General features: G+C 47.5%; 1 protein-coding gene across 3 annotated transcripts in view; it reads right to left on the reverse strand.

Moving 5' to 3' along the window:
- The window catches only part of FBXL20 (F-box and leucine rich repeat protein 20), an 85,880-nt gene extending 75,105 nt beyond the window's left edge, over nucleotides 1-10,775 (reverse strand). The window contains exon 1 of one of the 3 annotated variants that reach the window (XM_055133089.1): nucleotides 10,435-10,775. In XM_055133089.1, coding sequence (XP_054989064.1) covers nucleotides 10,435-10,482 — 48 coding nt within the window. In that variant the 5' untranslated portion in view covers nucleotides 10,483-10,775. Of the gene's footprint in view, nucleotides 1-9,557; nucleotides 9,880-10,434 lie in introns of those variants that run through there. The other 2 variants (XM_055133090.1, XM_055133091.1) reach the window with 2 other exon arrangements.
- Nucleotides 10,776-12,633: the final 1,858 nt, after the last annotated feature.

Here is a 12,633-nt window from a genome sequence, read left to right on the forward strand (position 1 = left end):
GGAATTACCCCTGGCGGTGCTCAGGGGACCATATGGGATGCTGGGAATCGAACCCGGGTCGGCCGCGTGCAAGGCAAACGCCCTACCCGCTGTGCTATCACTCCAGCCCCCCAGGAGTAATTTCTGACAGTAGAGCCAAGAATAACCCTAAGCATTGCTGGATGTAGTCCAAAAATAAACAAAAACGGTGAATTGTACTTCAATATTTCAGTTAGGAAATATAATCCTGGGGACCAGAGTAAGAGTACAGCGGGTAGGCACTGACCTTTCATGCAGGCAATCTGAGTTTGATCCCCAGTATCCCAAATGGTTCCCTGAGCCCTGCCAGCAGTGACCCCTAAACACAGAGCCAGGAGTTAAGACCTGAGCACTGCTGCGTGACCCTAAAAACAACCTATCAACAAACAACAACAAAAATATCAAAGATATACCTGAAAAACTGAAATATAGTAGATAAATAACAGAATTAAAATTTGAACCTAGCAAACTGTTTTCAGCGCTTTTTTTATCCTTCTCACTATCATATACTAAGTCAAGATACTGGAAGTATGCTACTAAGTTAGGTAACATTATACTTCTCTGAAACACAAATTCATGGATCTGAGTGATTAGCTATTCATTTGTTGAGACAAACTTAAGTTTGAAATCCAAATCTCTAAACCATGGCTTTTCCCACTTGCTTTTCTTTTAGTTTTCTTGGGGCATGCTCTCAAGCAGTGCTCAGGAGGCATGAAAGTGCCTCCCAGAACTTCTCAGCCAACCAGACCAGTGGTTTGATCCAAGAGCCCAAGTATGCAGTGCTGCTGTGATTCACAGGGGCTACACCAGTGGTGTGTGAGGGACTACATGGTGTTGAGAATTGACTGGGGTCAGCATCATGCATGACATGCACCTTTACTTTGTACTGTCTGCCTGCACTGAACTATAGTTTTTATTTATTTTTTTTCAGTTTGGGGGCCATACCTAGCAAATCAGGGAATCAGAATTTCCATGACAGGAGTCATACAAAGAAGTCCAGAGAGTTAACATACCTAATACTACATATATATGTTTTTGTGTGTGTATACATGAGTACAAATGTGAATATATGGACATTTCTATTGCATAGTCTAAATTGAAAATGACTTCTTTACTAAAATCCTTATGATACAGTCGTAACACTTTTATTTATCAGTGAATTTCGAACTTAAAATATTAAACTATATAGATGATCTAGTTCAAAAAATAACAAAGATAATACAAAATAACAAAGATGACACAACCATCCTGAACAATATTCAAGAAAATCTTGTCGATAATATTCGAAGTTTACTTTAAATCGTTAATTTGCAGGGAAAAAAAAGTGTTCTTATTTGTTTTTCATTTGTCCCACCCAACTCTAAAAGGGAAAAAAAGAAAACAAACAAAAACCACTTTTGCTAAACCTTGTTGATTCTCAAAACATGGAGTTAGCAATGACCTTAGTAGAGCTTCAACTGTCAACTAAGGAAACATGCATAATAGGTGTTCTAAATTTTTCCTTTATCCTGTCCTACCAACTATTAAATTCCTTCGTTCTATATATTATTGCAAAGCACTCAAAATAACTATACCATAGGTATCTTGTTTTTCAAGTCATCAGAATGCTTTTCCTTTTTTTGGGATCACACCCGGTGATACTTAGGGTTACTCATGGCTCTGCACTCAGGAATTACTCCTGTTGGTGCTGGGGAAGGGGGTAACCACATGGGATGCTGCCTGCAAGGCAAATGCCCTACCTGCTGTACTATTGCTCCAGGCCCGCTTTTTCATTTCTTCAGTTTGCTTTTGGCATCAGTCCTTTGAGTTATCTAAGTCTGCTCTTCCATCTTACTTTTAAGTGATTATGAAATTTCATTCCTACATCATGCCTGCCTCTTCCACCTGGTCAAAAAAGTCAGTCGGGGGCTGGAGCACAGCAGGTAGGGCGTTTGCCTTGCACGTATTTGGCTAAACCGGGTTCGATTCCCAGCATCTCATAGGGTCCCCTGAGCACCGCCAGGGGTGGTTCCTGAGTGCAGAGCCAGGAGTGACCCCTGTGCATCGGTGGGTGTGACCCCCCCCCCAAAAAAAAGTCAGTCAGTGACAGGAGATGGCTGAAAGGGTTGGATCACATACTGTTCATGTGGAAGTCCTGGGTTTGAGCACTTGGCACCACACTGCATCCTTAGTACTGCTGGGAATAGTCCCAGAGCACCACCATGTGGCTCCAAAACAGACGAAACAAAAAGTATCATATTCACCTAATATCACATAAGTCAGTATATTTGAGTACACAAAATTGGGCAGTCATTAGAACTACAAATCCATATTTTGAGCTGATTTCTGAGGTTCAGCACCAGAGTAATGCATAAGATGAATCTATTTACTTTTTAGGGGACTCAATTTTCCTCTTCTAGTTTTTGTTAGAAATTCCTGAAATCAAGAACAAAAATGACAGAATAGTCAGTATCTTTTTACTTTTTATTTTTTTGCTTTTTGGGTCAGACCCAGCGATGCACAGGGGTTACTCCTGGCTTGGCTCATGCACTCAGGAATTACTATATAATTATCTGAATTAACCAAAAATATTGCAGTTTAGTACCACCACCTAATGTAAGTTACTATTATGTTTAAATAAAATCAAATGCATCTGAGTGCACTGATACACAAAAATATAAAACCATGGTAGGGTGCTTTCATTTTTTTTATTTTTTGCTTTTTTTTTTTGGGTCACACCTGGTAAAGCCTAATTTCTTTTTTTTTTTTTTTTTTTTTGCTTTTTGGGTCACACCCAGCGATGCTCAGGGGTTACTCCTGGCTCTGCACTCAGGAATTACTCCTGGCGGTGCTTGGGGGACCATATGGGATGCCGGGGATCGAACCCGGGTCGGCCGCATGCAAGGCAAACGCCCTACCCGCTGTGCTATCGCTCCGGCCCCTAAGGCGTAATTTCTTTTCTGCAAAAAAGGGGCTATAAGTTCAATCCCTAGTATCATCCAGTGGTCCTGTTGGTGCCACAACCAACTGATCACAGCACCAAATCTGTGCACCTCTCACAGCAAAGAACAAGATGGAAAGGAAGGAAAATAAATGAAACTGAGGGTCAGAGAAATAACAGAGGAAGTAAAATGCTTGCCTTGCATGCTGCCCTCAAATCACCACCACATATGTCCCCCAAGCACCATCAGGGGTCACTCCTGAGCACTGAGTCAGGAATAAACCCTTGAGCAAGGCCAGGTGTACCCCCAAAGAAAAACAATGAAAAAATTAAAGTAGAAGCAATAGAGAAGCCAAAGATGTGGGTCAAGAGGTGGAACATATACCTTACATGTGAGAGAACCTGGTACTGGTCTCAGGAATTAGGCTCCCTACACCTCCAAGTATCACCAGGTAAAATCCCTGGTGCACTCCCCTCAGCAGGAGCACTGGGCATGGCCTCTATGACAATGGAAACACACACACACACACACACTCACTCTCTCTCTCTCTCTCAAAGGCATCACTGGCAACAACTGAACCAGACAAATAACATGAGATGTACTTGGGACCAAAGACAAAGCTCCAAGAGCTGGCTCTCTAGATCCAGAGTGCATGTTGTTCAAAGCATCTTTCAAAGGTCCTCATTTGATGTCCCTGTAATATCTCTTCAGCCTCTAAACATCTTATTTTGATTTACCTAATGTTAGGTAAGTGCTCTCAGCTCAATCTCTAAGGGCTAAGGGCTAAGGCTTAAAATAAAATTCATAGTTATCTTAGTACTAACTATCCCTAGTGGTGCTTAGGGCATCGTACAAACCCTAAGGATCAAACCCAGGCATCCTGCATGCAAAGCATCTATCCAGACTTTATTGTAAGGATTTAATGTCAAAATTAAACTAACAGCTCCCTGACAAATTTCTTTTTCTTACATATTTTATCAAATAATCAATGACTGGCTATTTTACATACTACAAGATACATAGCTAAAAGGTAAACTCTCTTCCCTTGGTTTTACCTTAAAATATTTTCTTCAGCTTTATCCCTCAACATGAGATCTAAGATCTGGAATTTACAGTTAAAATAATCAAAAACAGACAAAGTAGTACAGAGATGAAAGCACTTGCGGTTCATGCACCCCACCTCCGTTTACTCCCTATCACTGCTATGAGTGAGCAAAGTCATTAACGAGACCTGGGTTTGGTCCAAGAAATATTCTCAGACACAATATAACCAAAAACGGGCTGACAGCTCAACTAGCTGAGCTTCGCATGCAGGAGTTTGGGGTTTAATCCCTGGCACCTCATGGTGCCCAAGTAGCATCTAGAGCAACTCTAGAATAGCCTAAGCATCTGTCAATTTGGCCCACCCAAAAAAACACACAAAAGACAAACTTCAAATATCCTTCCCCTGAGAACATGTGGGACCCTCCTAAAAAATTAACTTTTAAAAAGAAATTAACGTTTAGGAGGCCAGAGGGATAGTACACTGTGTAAGCACTTGCGTTTTTTTTTTTTTGCTTTCTGGGTTACACCCGGTGATGCACAGGGGTTACTCCTGCTCATGCACTCAGAAATTACTCCTGGCGGTGCTGGGGGGTGGGGGAGGAAACATATGGGATGCTGGGAATCGAACTTGGGTCAGCTCCGTGCAAGGCAAATGCCCTACCCGCTGTGCTATCGTTCCAGCCCCCAGCACTTGCTTCGAAAACTGCCAATCAGGGTTCCCTCTGAGATGTCCCTCTTGGTCCCCTGAGCACCACTAGGAAGAGACTCCTGATCGAAGAACCAGGAGAAATCCCTGAACATTTCCAGCTGTAGCTCCTAAACAAAACAAAATTAATTTTCAGACATTAATTTCAAATTACTTACTACTTGCTATAAAAATTTTCTCCACACAACCCACATTCCAAAGTCGCCACCCTGCAAACTCATCAGACCAGCTTTACAGATTCACGACAGAATCTCTGAGGAAATGCAAGCCAAGCAGCTAAAATTCACTAGTACACTGGTCTCCCACTGAGAACTCTGGGTTGCCCTCAGGATGGGTGCTCTGTTGAAGGCCCAGCAGCAGCACTCCTGCACCACAGCTGCAGCCCTGCCAATGGCCCAATTCCAATGCAGAGACACAGAACCTACAAAAGTTTTCAGGTTAAGAACTCTGGGGTCGGGGCTGGAGAGATAGCACAGCGGGTAGGGCGTTTGCCTTGCACTAGGCCAACCTGGGTTCAAATCCCAGCATCCCATATGGTCCCCTGAGCACCGCCAGGGGTAATTCCTGAGTGCAGAGCCAGGAGTAACCCCTGTGCATCGCCGGGTGTGACCCAAAAAAGCAAAAAAAAAAAAAAAAAAAAAGAACTCTGGGGTCTTCTGGGAGTGGAGGCAGGCAGCCTCCTCACACCCCACCCTGTACCTCTGGAAGCACTGCAGCCACACCCACATCCCACAATGTAAACTCATTATCGGCCCAGTTCTACAGATCCTGAAGTTTATGAAGCATGCATTTGCACATATGGCATTTGCACATGTGGCTGCTTTGCATAAGTGGCATTTGCACATTTGGCCGCTTTGCATATGTGGTCGCAGAACACTTGGAAATTTCACAATATTGACATCCCATTAAGGAGCATACCAAATTAGATGGAAAATTAACAAAGAAGCCAACTAAGCTCAATAAGTAAAAATAATGCAGAAGGCTCAACTAATAACAAACAGCTTAGAAAACCTTCAGATAAGGACTTAATGACCCCAAGGTGAAATATAACAAACCAAACGGGCCTTCATTGTTTTTTTTCTTTCCTTGTTTTTGTGCTACACCTGGTGATGCTCAGGGATTACTCCTGGCTCTGCCATCAGGGGGACTGGAATGATAGGCCAGCGGGTAGGGCGTTTGCCTTGCACGCAGCTGTTCCCGCTTCTATTCCTCTGTCCCGCTCGGAAAGCCCAACAAGCTACAGAGAGTATTCCGCCCACACAGCAGAGCCTGGCAAGCTCCCCTTGGTGTATTGGATATGCCAAAAACAGTAACAAGTCTCACAATGGAGATGTTACTGATGCCTGCTCGAGCAAATTGATGAACAACGGGATGACAGTGCTACAGCCATTTAGTTGTAACAACATAAATTATTTTATAATTTATTATTGGAAGATAGTTGGGAAAATGGGGAAAATGGTGGAGGGAAGGTCACTCTGGTTGTGGGATTGGTGTTGGGACAATAAATGCCCTAATATCTGTCTTACAAACTTTGATGTTTAAATAAATTTAGAAAAAAAAAGATATGACAAGAAAACATTTTTTCTCCGCCACAAAGTTTCCAGTTTTTTGTTTGTTTTTATGGCTTTTATCACATCTGATGATATGCACTCAGGAATTACTCCTGGTGCTTGGGGGTCCATATGAGATGTTGGGATTCATAGCACTCGGTCATGTGTGTCTAAGACGGACCTACCCACAAAAATCCTGCTATTATCTATCTGCTTAAAATCTGAAATTATCAGTCCTCTAAAAAGCATAGGGGGATAGAGGATGGGGGGGGGAACGAAGGCATAAAACATCGGGTAGGGCATCTGCCTTGAATGCTGCCAATCTAGGTTCAATCCCTAGTATCCTATCTGGTCCCATGAGCACTGCCAGGACTAACTCCTGACTGCAGAGCCAGGAGTAAGCCCTAAGAATCACGGGGTATGGTCCAAAACCCAAACAAGCAAAATAAAAAGCATCTGGGGGCTAGAGAAATAGTACAGCAGATAAGAAGCTTACCTTGCTTGCATAGGGCCAACCTGGGATCAATTCCCAGAACCACATATGGTTCCCTGAACATCAATGGGAGTGATCCTTGTGCACAACTAGGTTATCACCCAAAAATCAAAATTTAAAAGATTAAATTAAGCAGAAAACATTCTGGGGCCAGAGTGATAGTAGAGTGTGTATGGGGCTTGCCTTGCACGTAGCTGACCTAGGTTTGTGTTCTAGGACCACATATGGTCCCTGGAGACTCGCTAGCATCGATTCAGGAACACAGAGCCAGCACCACCAAGTATGGCCCCCAAACAAAAATTAAACCAAACAAACAGAAAAAGCATTCTAGCACCACAGAGATAGCTCAATAGGCTGACGCTTAGAATGCAGATCACCTAGGTTCGTTCCTGGACATCACAAAGTCACCCGAGAAAAAAGCAAGGAGGAAAGCAGTCCATGTTAAACAGAATAAAAATTGTTTTTATCTAAATCTTGTGTATGATGAAAGTAAACACAACATATAATGAGTAATTTTTCTGGTTTTGAGATCAGCTATTTTATTAGTTTTACTCCTTATAAACCGGGTCAGTAAAGTAAATGATTTTAGGAGACACTTAGGACACTGAAGAGATAAATCAACAGGCTGGGATGATTGTTTTGCATGTAGAATCCTGGGTACCCCATTGTACTCAAGTCCATGACTAATCCAACTGTGAGCCTGCCACCCCCCCCCAAAAGAAAAACAAGACTCATAAAGAAATTTATTAACACTTATTTCCAGCCCTTTCCATTTGTCTTGTACATATTACATCATTAAGAGGAGCTTCTGGTTTATACATAAGTACAGTACTTTAATCAAGAAAACTTGTACCAAGAGGATTTTCTGCCAACCCCCATTCTTTTTTATTTTCTCAGATGCTTAGAAAGCTTTAGTTGTCAATTATCAATCCATATGATGACAGACTTCATTAAGCAATACAGGAGCTGGAGAGAGATCGAGAGATAGTACAGCAGGTAGGTGTTTGCCTTGCACAGAACCTACCTGGATTTGATTGCTGGCACCACATACGGTCCCCCAGCACCGCCAGGAGTGAGCCCTGAGCACAGCTGGGTGTGGTAAATACAAAACAACCAAAAAGTAAAAAAATAAAGCAATAATGCCTTTTATTATTTTAGTGCCAGGGCTATAGATCATTTATAATTGAAAATACAAAACAATTGTAAAAATTGCAACAGCAGTGAAAATTTAAAGCTAGTTCAAGAACGAACTCCAACTACACAACCTAAAAATTGCTATAACAGAGCTAACAAATGGTAAAAAGCTAATCCCACTCAGTATCCAGTATTTGGGCTTCCCTTTAAAATTCCTGTCAACTACTAAATGTCCATTCAGCAATTTTAATGACGAGCCTGGGACTTATGCAGCATTACTGAACTTTTCCACTATTCTACACTATGCTTATGATGTCTTTCTGTATTAAGACAACATAAAGCTCGATTACGCCCCAAATCCTTTCTACTGTAAGATTTTCCTCCCACCATTACAATATAAAGAAGGCCAATTCCTTGATTTTCTTTCTCCGTTCCATGCCCTCAGCAGTAATACAGTTCCTCTGAATTTAAACTCCCCCCCCCCAACACTTCCTGTGTTGAACACTGAAAACTGAAACAAACTCCGTAATAAAACCATGTCCCCCGAGAAACACACACAAAAATATCCAAGAACAGACAACGCTTGCCGAAGTTTAGTTCACAGACTAAGTCCTTGGGCAAAAAATTTCACCCTCTGCGCCTCGTTGGCAAGTTTCCCGACACTTTTCGTCTCAGTTTCTTACAATTTCATCCTTCAAAAGGAAAGGAAAAGAAATCAACAAGCGGGGTGGGGAGGGTAGAGTGAGCCGCAAGGTATCCCAGGTCAGGCTGATTCTCGGCCAGAAGAGGCCAGGTAACAAGTACCCTTCTGGTCCAAAGCAGCGTCTTTGTCCCGGCGCCCCTGGACCGGCCTTCTCGTTCACTTCCATACTTCCCTCCCCGGGGCCTACTGGCTCAGGATGCTTTCCGATCGCCGCTTGCATTCCTCCCCTCCCGGGCTCCAGCCTCTTCTCGCCCGAGCAGGAAAAGTTTAATAAGAGACGGCGCCAAGCACAAGGGAGTTTTGCACAGCCCGTCCACAACTGCGCGATGCCACGAACAATGAAGAGGAAGTATCGGAACAATGCCCAAACCAAACGCACCCCCCGAGCCTCGTGCTCGGCCCTCTCTCTCTCTCTCTCTCCACCCCCGGCCCGCCTGCGTGGCCCCCACTGCACACACCCGTGGTGTGTGTGTTTGTGTGTGTGTGTGTATCTAGTGCGAAGTTGGGGGCGGGGGGCGGTCACCCACCCCCACCCCCGTGCGGAGCCCAGAACTGCGTCGGTCGCGCAGAAGGGAGCAGAGAGCGAAGCGGCAAGCGCCCGGAGGTCAGAGCCGGGATGCTTGTAGTGCCGGGGGAGGGAGGCCAGCCAAGGGTTGTGTAAAGAATGGAAAGCCGAGTGTTCTGGGGGGAGGGGGGAAATAGGGCGCCGGAGCTAATCCCCGGCCGGGGCCCGCCGGAGGAAGAGGCAGGAGGCGAGCGGCCGGGAGGGCTGGCGACGTCGGGCTGCGGCGGCCGCTGGAGTCCCGGGGCCGGAAAGGAGAAGCCCAGTCGCCCGGGCGCTCGGGGGGTGACGGCGCCAGGCGAGGAAGGCGGCTCGGTGTTGTCCTTTTTTTTTTTTTTTTCCCCGTGGTATCCGCGCGAGAAACGCTTTTCCTCCCGCCGCCTAGGCCAACCCCCACCCTCCCAACCCCCGCCCTCAAGCTCACACCTCAAACCTGCTCTTGGTCACTCCGTTCACGTCCCTCCTCATGGGGCCGGCGGGTGCGGCCGGGGCCGGGCGCTGCGGCGTGCGGAGTGCAAAGCCTCGGGGGGGGGGGGGTCCCCGGGCGGGCCCGCGAGTTCCGGGCGCCCGAGGCGGCGTCCGAGCGGCGGGCGGCGCGGAGCCGGGGGGCTGAGGCCGGCGTCGGGGGAACCTTCTCGACCCCGCCGGGGCCTCGTCAGCCTCCCGCAGCGCCCGCGGCGGAGACGACGGGCTCGTCGCTAGCTCTTCTCTCTCTCCTCAGCCTCAACTTCAACCCAAAACAAAAACACTCCCCACCTGCCAGCAACGCGCCTTCTCATTGGGCAGCGCCCGCCGGGCTCCGAACGGCGTGAGGAGGAGCGCGCGGCGGCGGCGGCGGCGGCAGGGGCTGCCCCTCCCCCACCCCTGGGCGCGCTCGGCCCCCGGAGCAGCCGGAGCGCGGCGGCGTGAGCCCGCGCGCGCCCCCCACGCAGGCGAGCCCACCGCCAGAAGGCCCGGCAGGGAAGTGGCTCTCTGGGTCTGGGTTCGTGCAATGGGAGGAGCTGCGCGGCTGGCGCGTGTGCGCGAGTGCGCGCGTGCTCGCGGACGGGAGAGGCAAGCCGGACAACTACACACGGCGCCCGCGCCCCCTCTTCTGCCCAGGGTGCCCCTGGCCTCCCCTTCACCGCCGAGGATCACGCACCCACCCACCCACCCACCTAGCACTCCTGTGTTCTTTCGAGTCCTCCCAGACACCCCACCCACCGAAGTCTGTCGCGTCCTGCCCGGTAACCTGTGCTCGCACGCTCGCTTGCACGCACGCACATTCTGCCCCGCCACCCAACTCCCTTCCCCTATCACTCACTGTCGCCTTGAACCCAAAGTGCAGCAGGCGGTCCCTGCTCGGAGCCATTTTCCTCCTCTTTCTGGTGGTCTCTAGACTGGGGCCGTGCTGGTGCTGCTGCCCGCCGCCGCCGCGGCTGCCGCTGCCGTCGCCTCCCCCGCCCCCGTGAATTGCATTACCGGGAGGCCTGGGGGGTGGGGGACCCTGGCGGGGCGTGGGTCTCCCTGTGAAAGGATCAGGAGGGCAGGGCGCTAATTGTGCTGTCCTCTTTCTGGGAGCGAGGGGCAGTGAGGTCGCGTCCCGTGCCTCAAGTAAGGGGGTGCAGTGCTGGAGTGGGGCGACCTTCCTTGGGCAGGGGGAGGGGCGGCGCTCTGGGGTGGCGGTGGGGGCGGGCGCGGCTGCGGGGCCTTTGGCTTTCCCCGCCCCTCGGCCGCCGGCGCCCAATGGGCGCGAGCGCCTGTCAGCTCTCCAATCAGAAGGCGGGTTGGTGAGAGCCTGACCGTGACGCCACTTTGGCGGGAGAAACAAGCATGTCTGAGCGAGTAGGCGGGGGCGCTTGTTCAGTGAAAACATTGCTCTGACGCCTTGGCTCCTTTTGGGTTGTGGCTAGTCCCGGTACCGATGCATCCTTGTATTTTAGCAACTCGAGCCTGCAGGGTCTCAAAATTTATCACATAATTTCTATGAAGGATAAAGAAAGGAGCAGTTTCTCGATAGAGGAAAAACTGGGCCGAGAGCAGAGGCACTACCAGCTGTATTATCGCTCTGATGCTCTGACCCGGATTTGATTCCCCGCACCACGTACGGTTCCCTGAGCCTCAACTGGAGCGATCTGAGTATAGTCAGACGGGAACAGTGTCCTGAGCACTGCAGGGTTTGGCCCCCAAACCAAGACATATCCTTTTAAGTTCTGTGTCTCCAAGTTTCCGATCACCAGAACTACTGATCCATTAAGCAACTAGGTCTTTTGAAAACTGTTAAAGCTCTCCCTTAGAGGACCAGTTTCAATACTTAGAAGACGACTTTATTTTCGATTCTCTCACACAATGCTGGGGATCAAAGTCAGGCCTCCATTATCACTCCCAAGTTCTCATTTCAACCCCGGTATTTGTTTTTCTATGGAGGGGAGGTGGCATTTGGGCCACATCTGGCCTTGCTTAGTGGTGCCATGAATTGACCTAGGGTTGGTTAGCTGCATGGAACCCTGTACTCTCTCTACCCAACACTTAGTTTTTCAAAATGTATTCTGGGCTAACATCCAGCAGTATTAAGGGGCTTATCCCAGCTGGTGGTTTTGTTCTTTTCACAGTAGAACCATGTGGTGCCAGGGATTAAACCTAGGACTCCTAGGCCTAGGGTTTCCATCACTTTGAACGATTTCCCAGGCCCGAAACCTACTTATGTGGGTTGTTTTGGTTTGACTGGAGGAATAGCACAGCAGATAGGGCGTTTGCCTTGCACGCAGCAGACCCAGGTTCGATTCCTCCGACTCTCAGAGCCCAACAAGCTACCGAGAACATTGTGCCCACAGGTAGAGTCTGGCAAGCTATCCGTGGTGTATTCGATATGCCAAAAGCTGTAAGTTTCACAACGGAGACGTTGCTAGTGCCCGCTCGAGCAAATCGATGAACAACGGGTAACAGTGCTACAGTGCTGCAGGCCACACCTGACAGTGTGCAGGGATACTTCCAGCTCAATATTTAGGGGACTATTAATAGCAGGGATGAAGACCAGGGGTCCTGCAAGCAAAGCAAAGCATGCACACTGCAACCTAGGGTTCTTGCACTGAATGACCAGCCTTATCATTAGGTAGGGCCAGTTGCATCCAGAGCACCACTTGGGAGACCCTACACCAGCCACTCCCCCTTCCAATATACCTCTTTTAACTGGATTTCTTTAAAACTTAATAAAGATGATTAAAAATTTAAAATATTTAAATTTTATTACACGTAGGCATATTGCTTTTTATCAAAGAAATTTATTTTCATGTAAATAAACAGGTTTTTTTGTAATGTTTAGGGGGAAAATCCCAGATTTTTGTCTACTTTCAAAAAATGAAAAACCCCAAAGTATTTACAGAACGGCCATAAGCACAGAAAATCAAATTTGAAATTTCTTTTAGAAAAGACCCTCCCCAACTGCTCCTGATGTACATTTTTAAAACTAAAATGTAAAGCTCAGCTCTCTGGGATAATAAATATTTCCCACCCTTTAAAAAAA

The sequence above is a fragment of the Sorex araneus genome, chromosome 3 (assembly GCF_027595985.1).
Source record: "Sorex araneus isolate mSorAra2 chromosome 3, mSorAra2.pri, whole genome shotgun sequence".
Taxonomy (NCBI): Eukaryota; Metazoa; Chordata; class Mammalia; order Eulipotyphla; family Soricidae; genus Sorex; species Sorex araneus.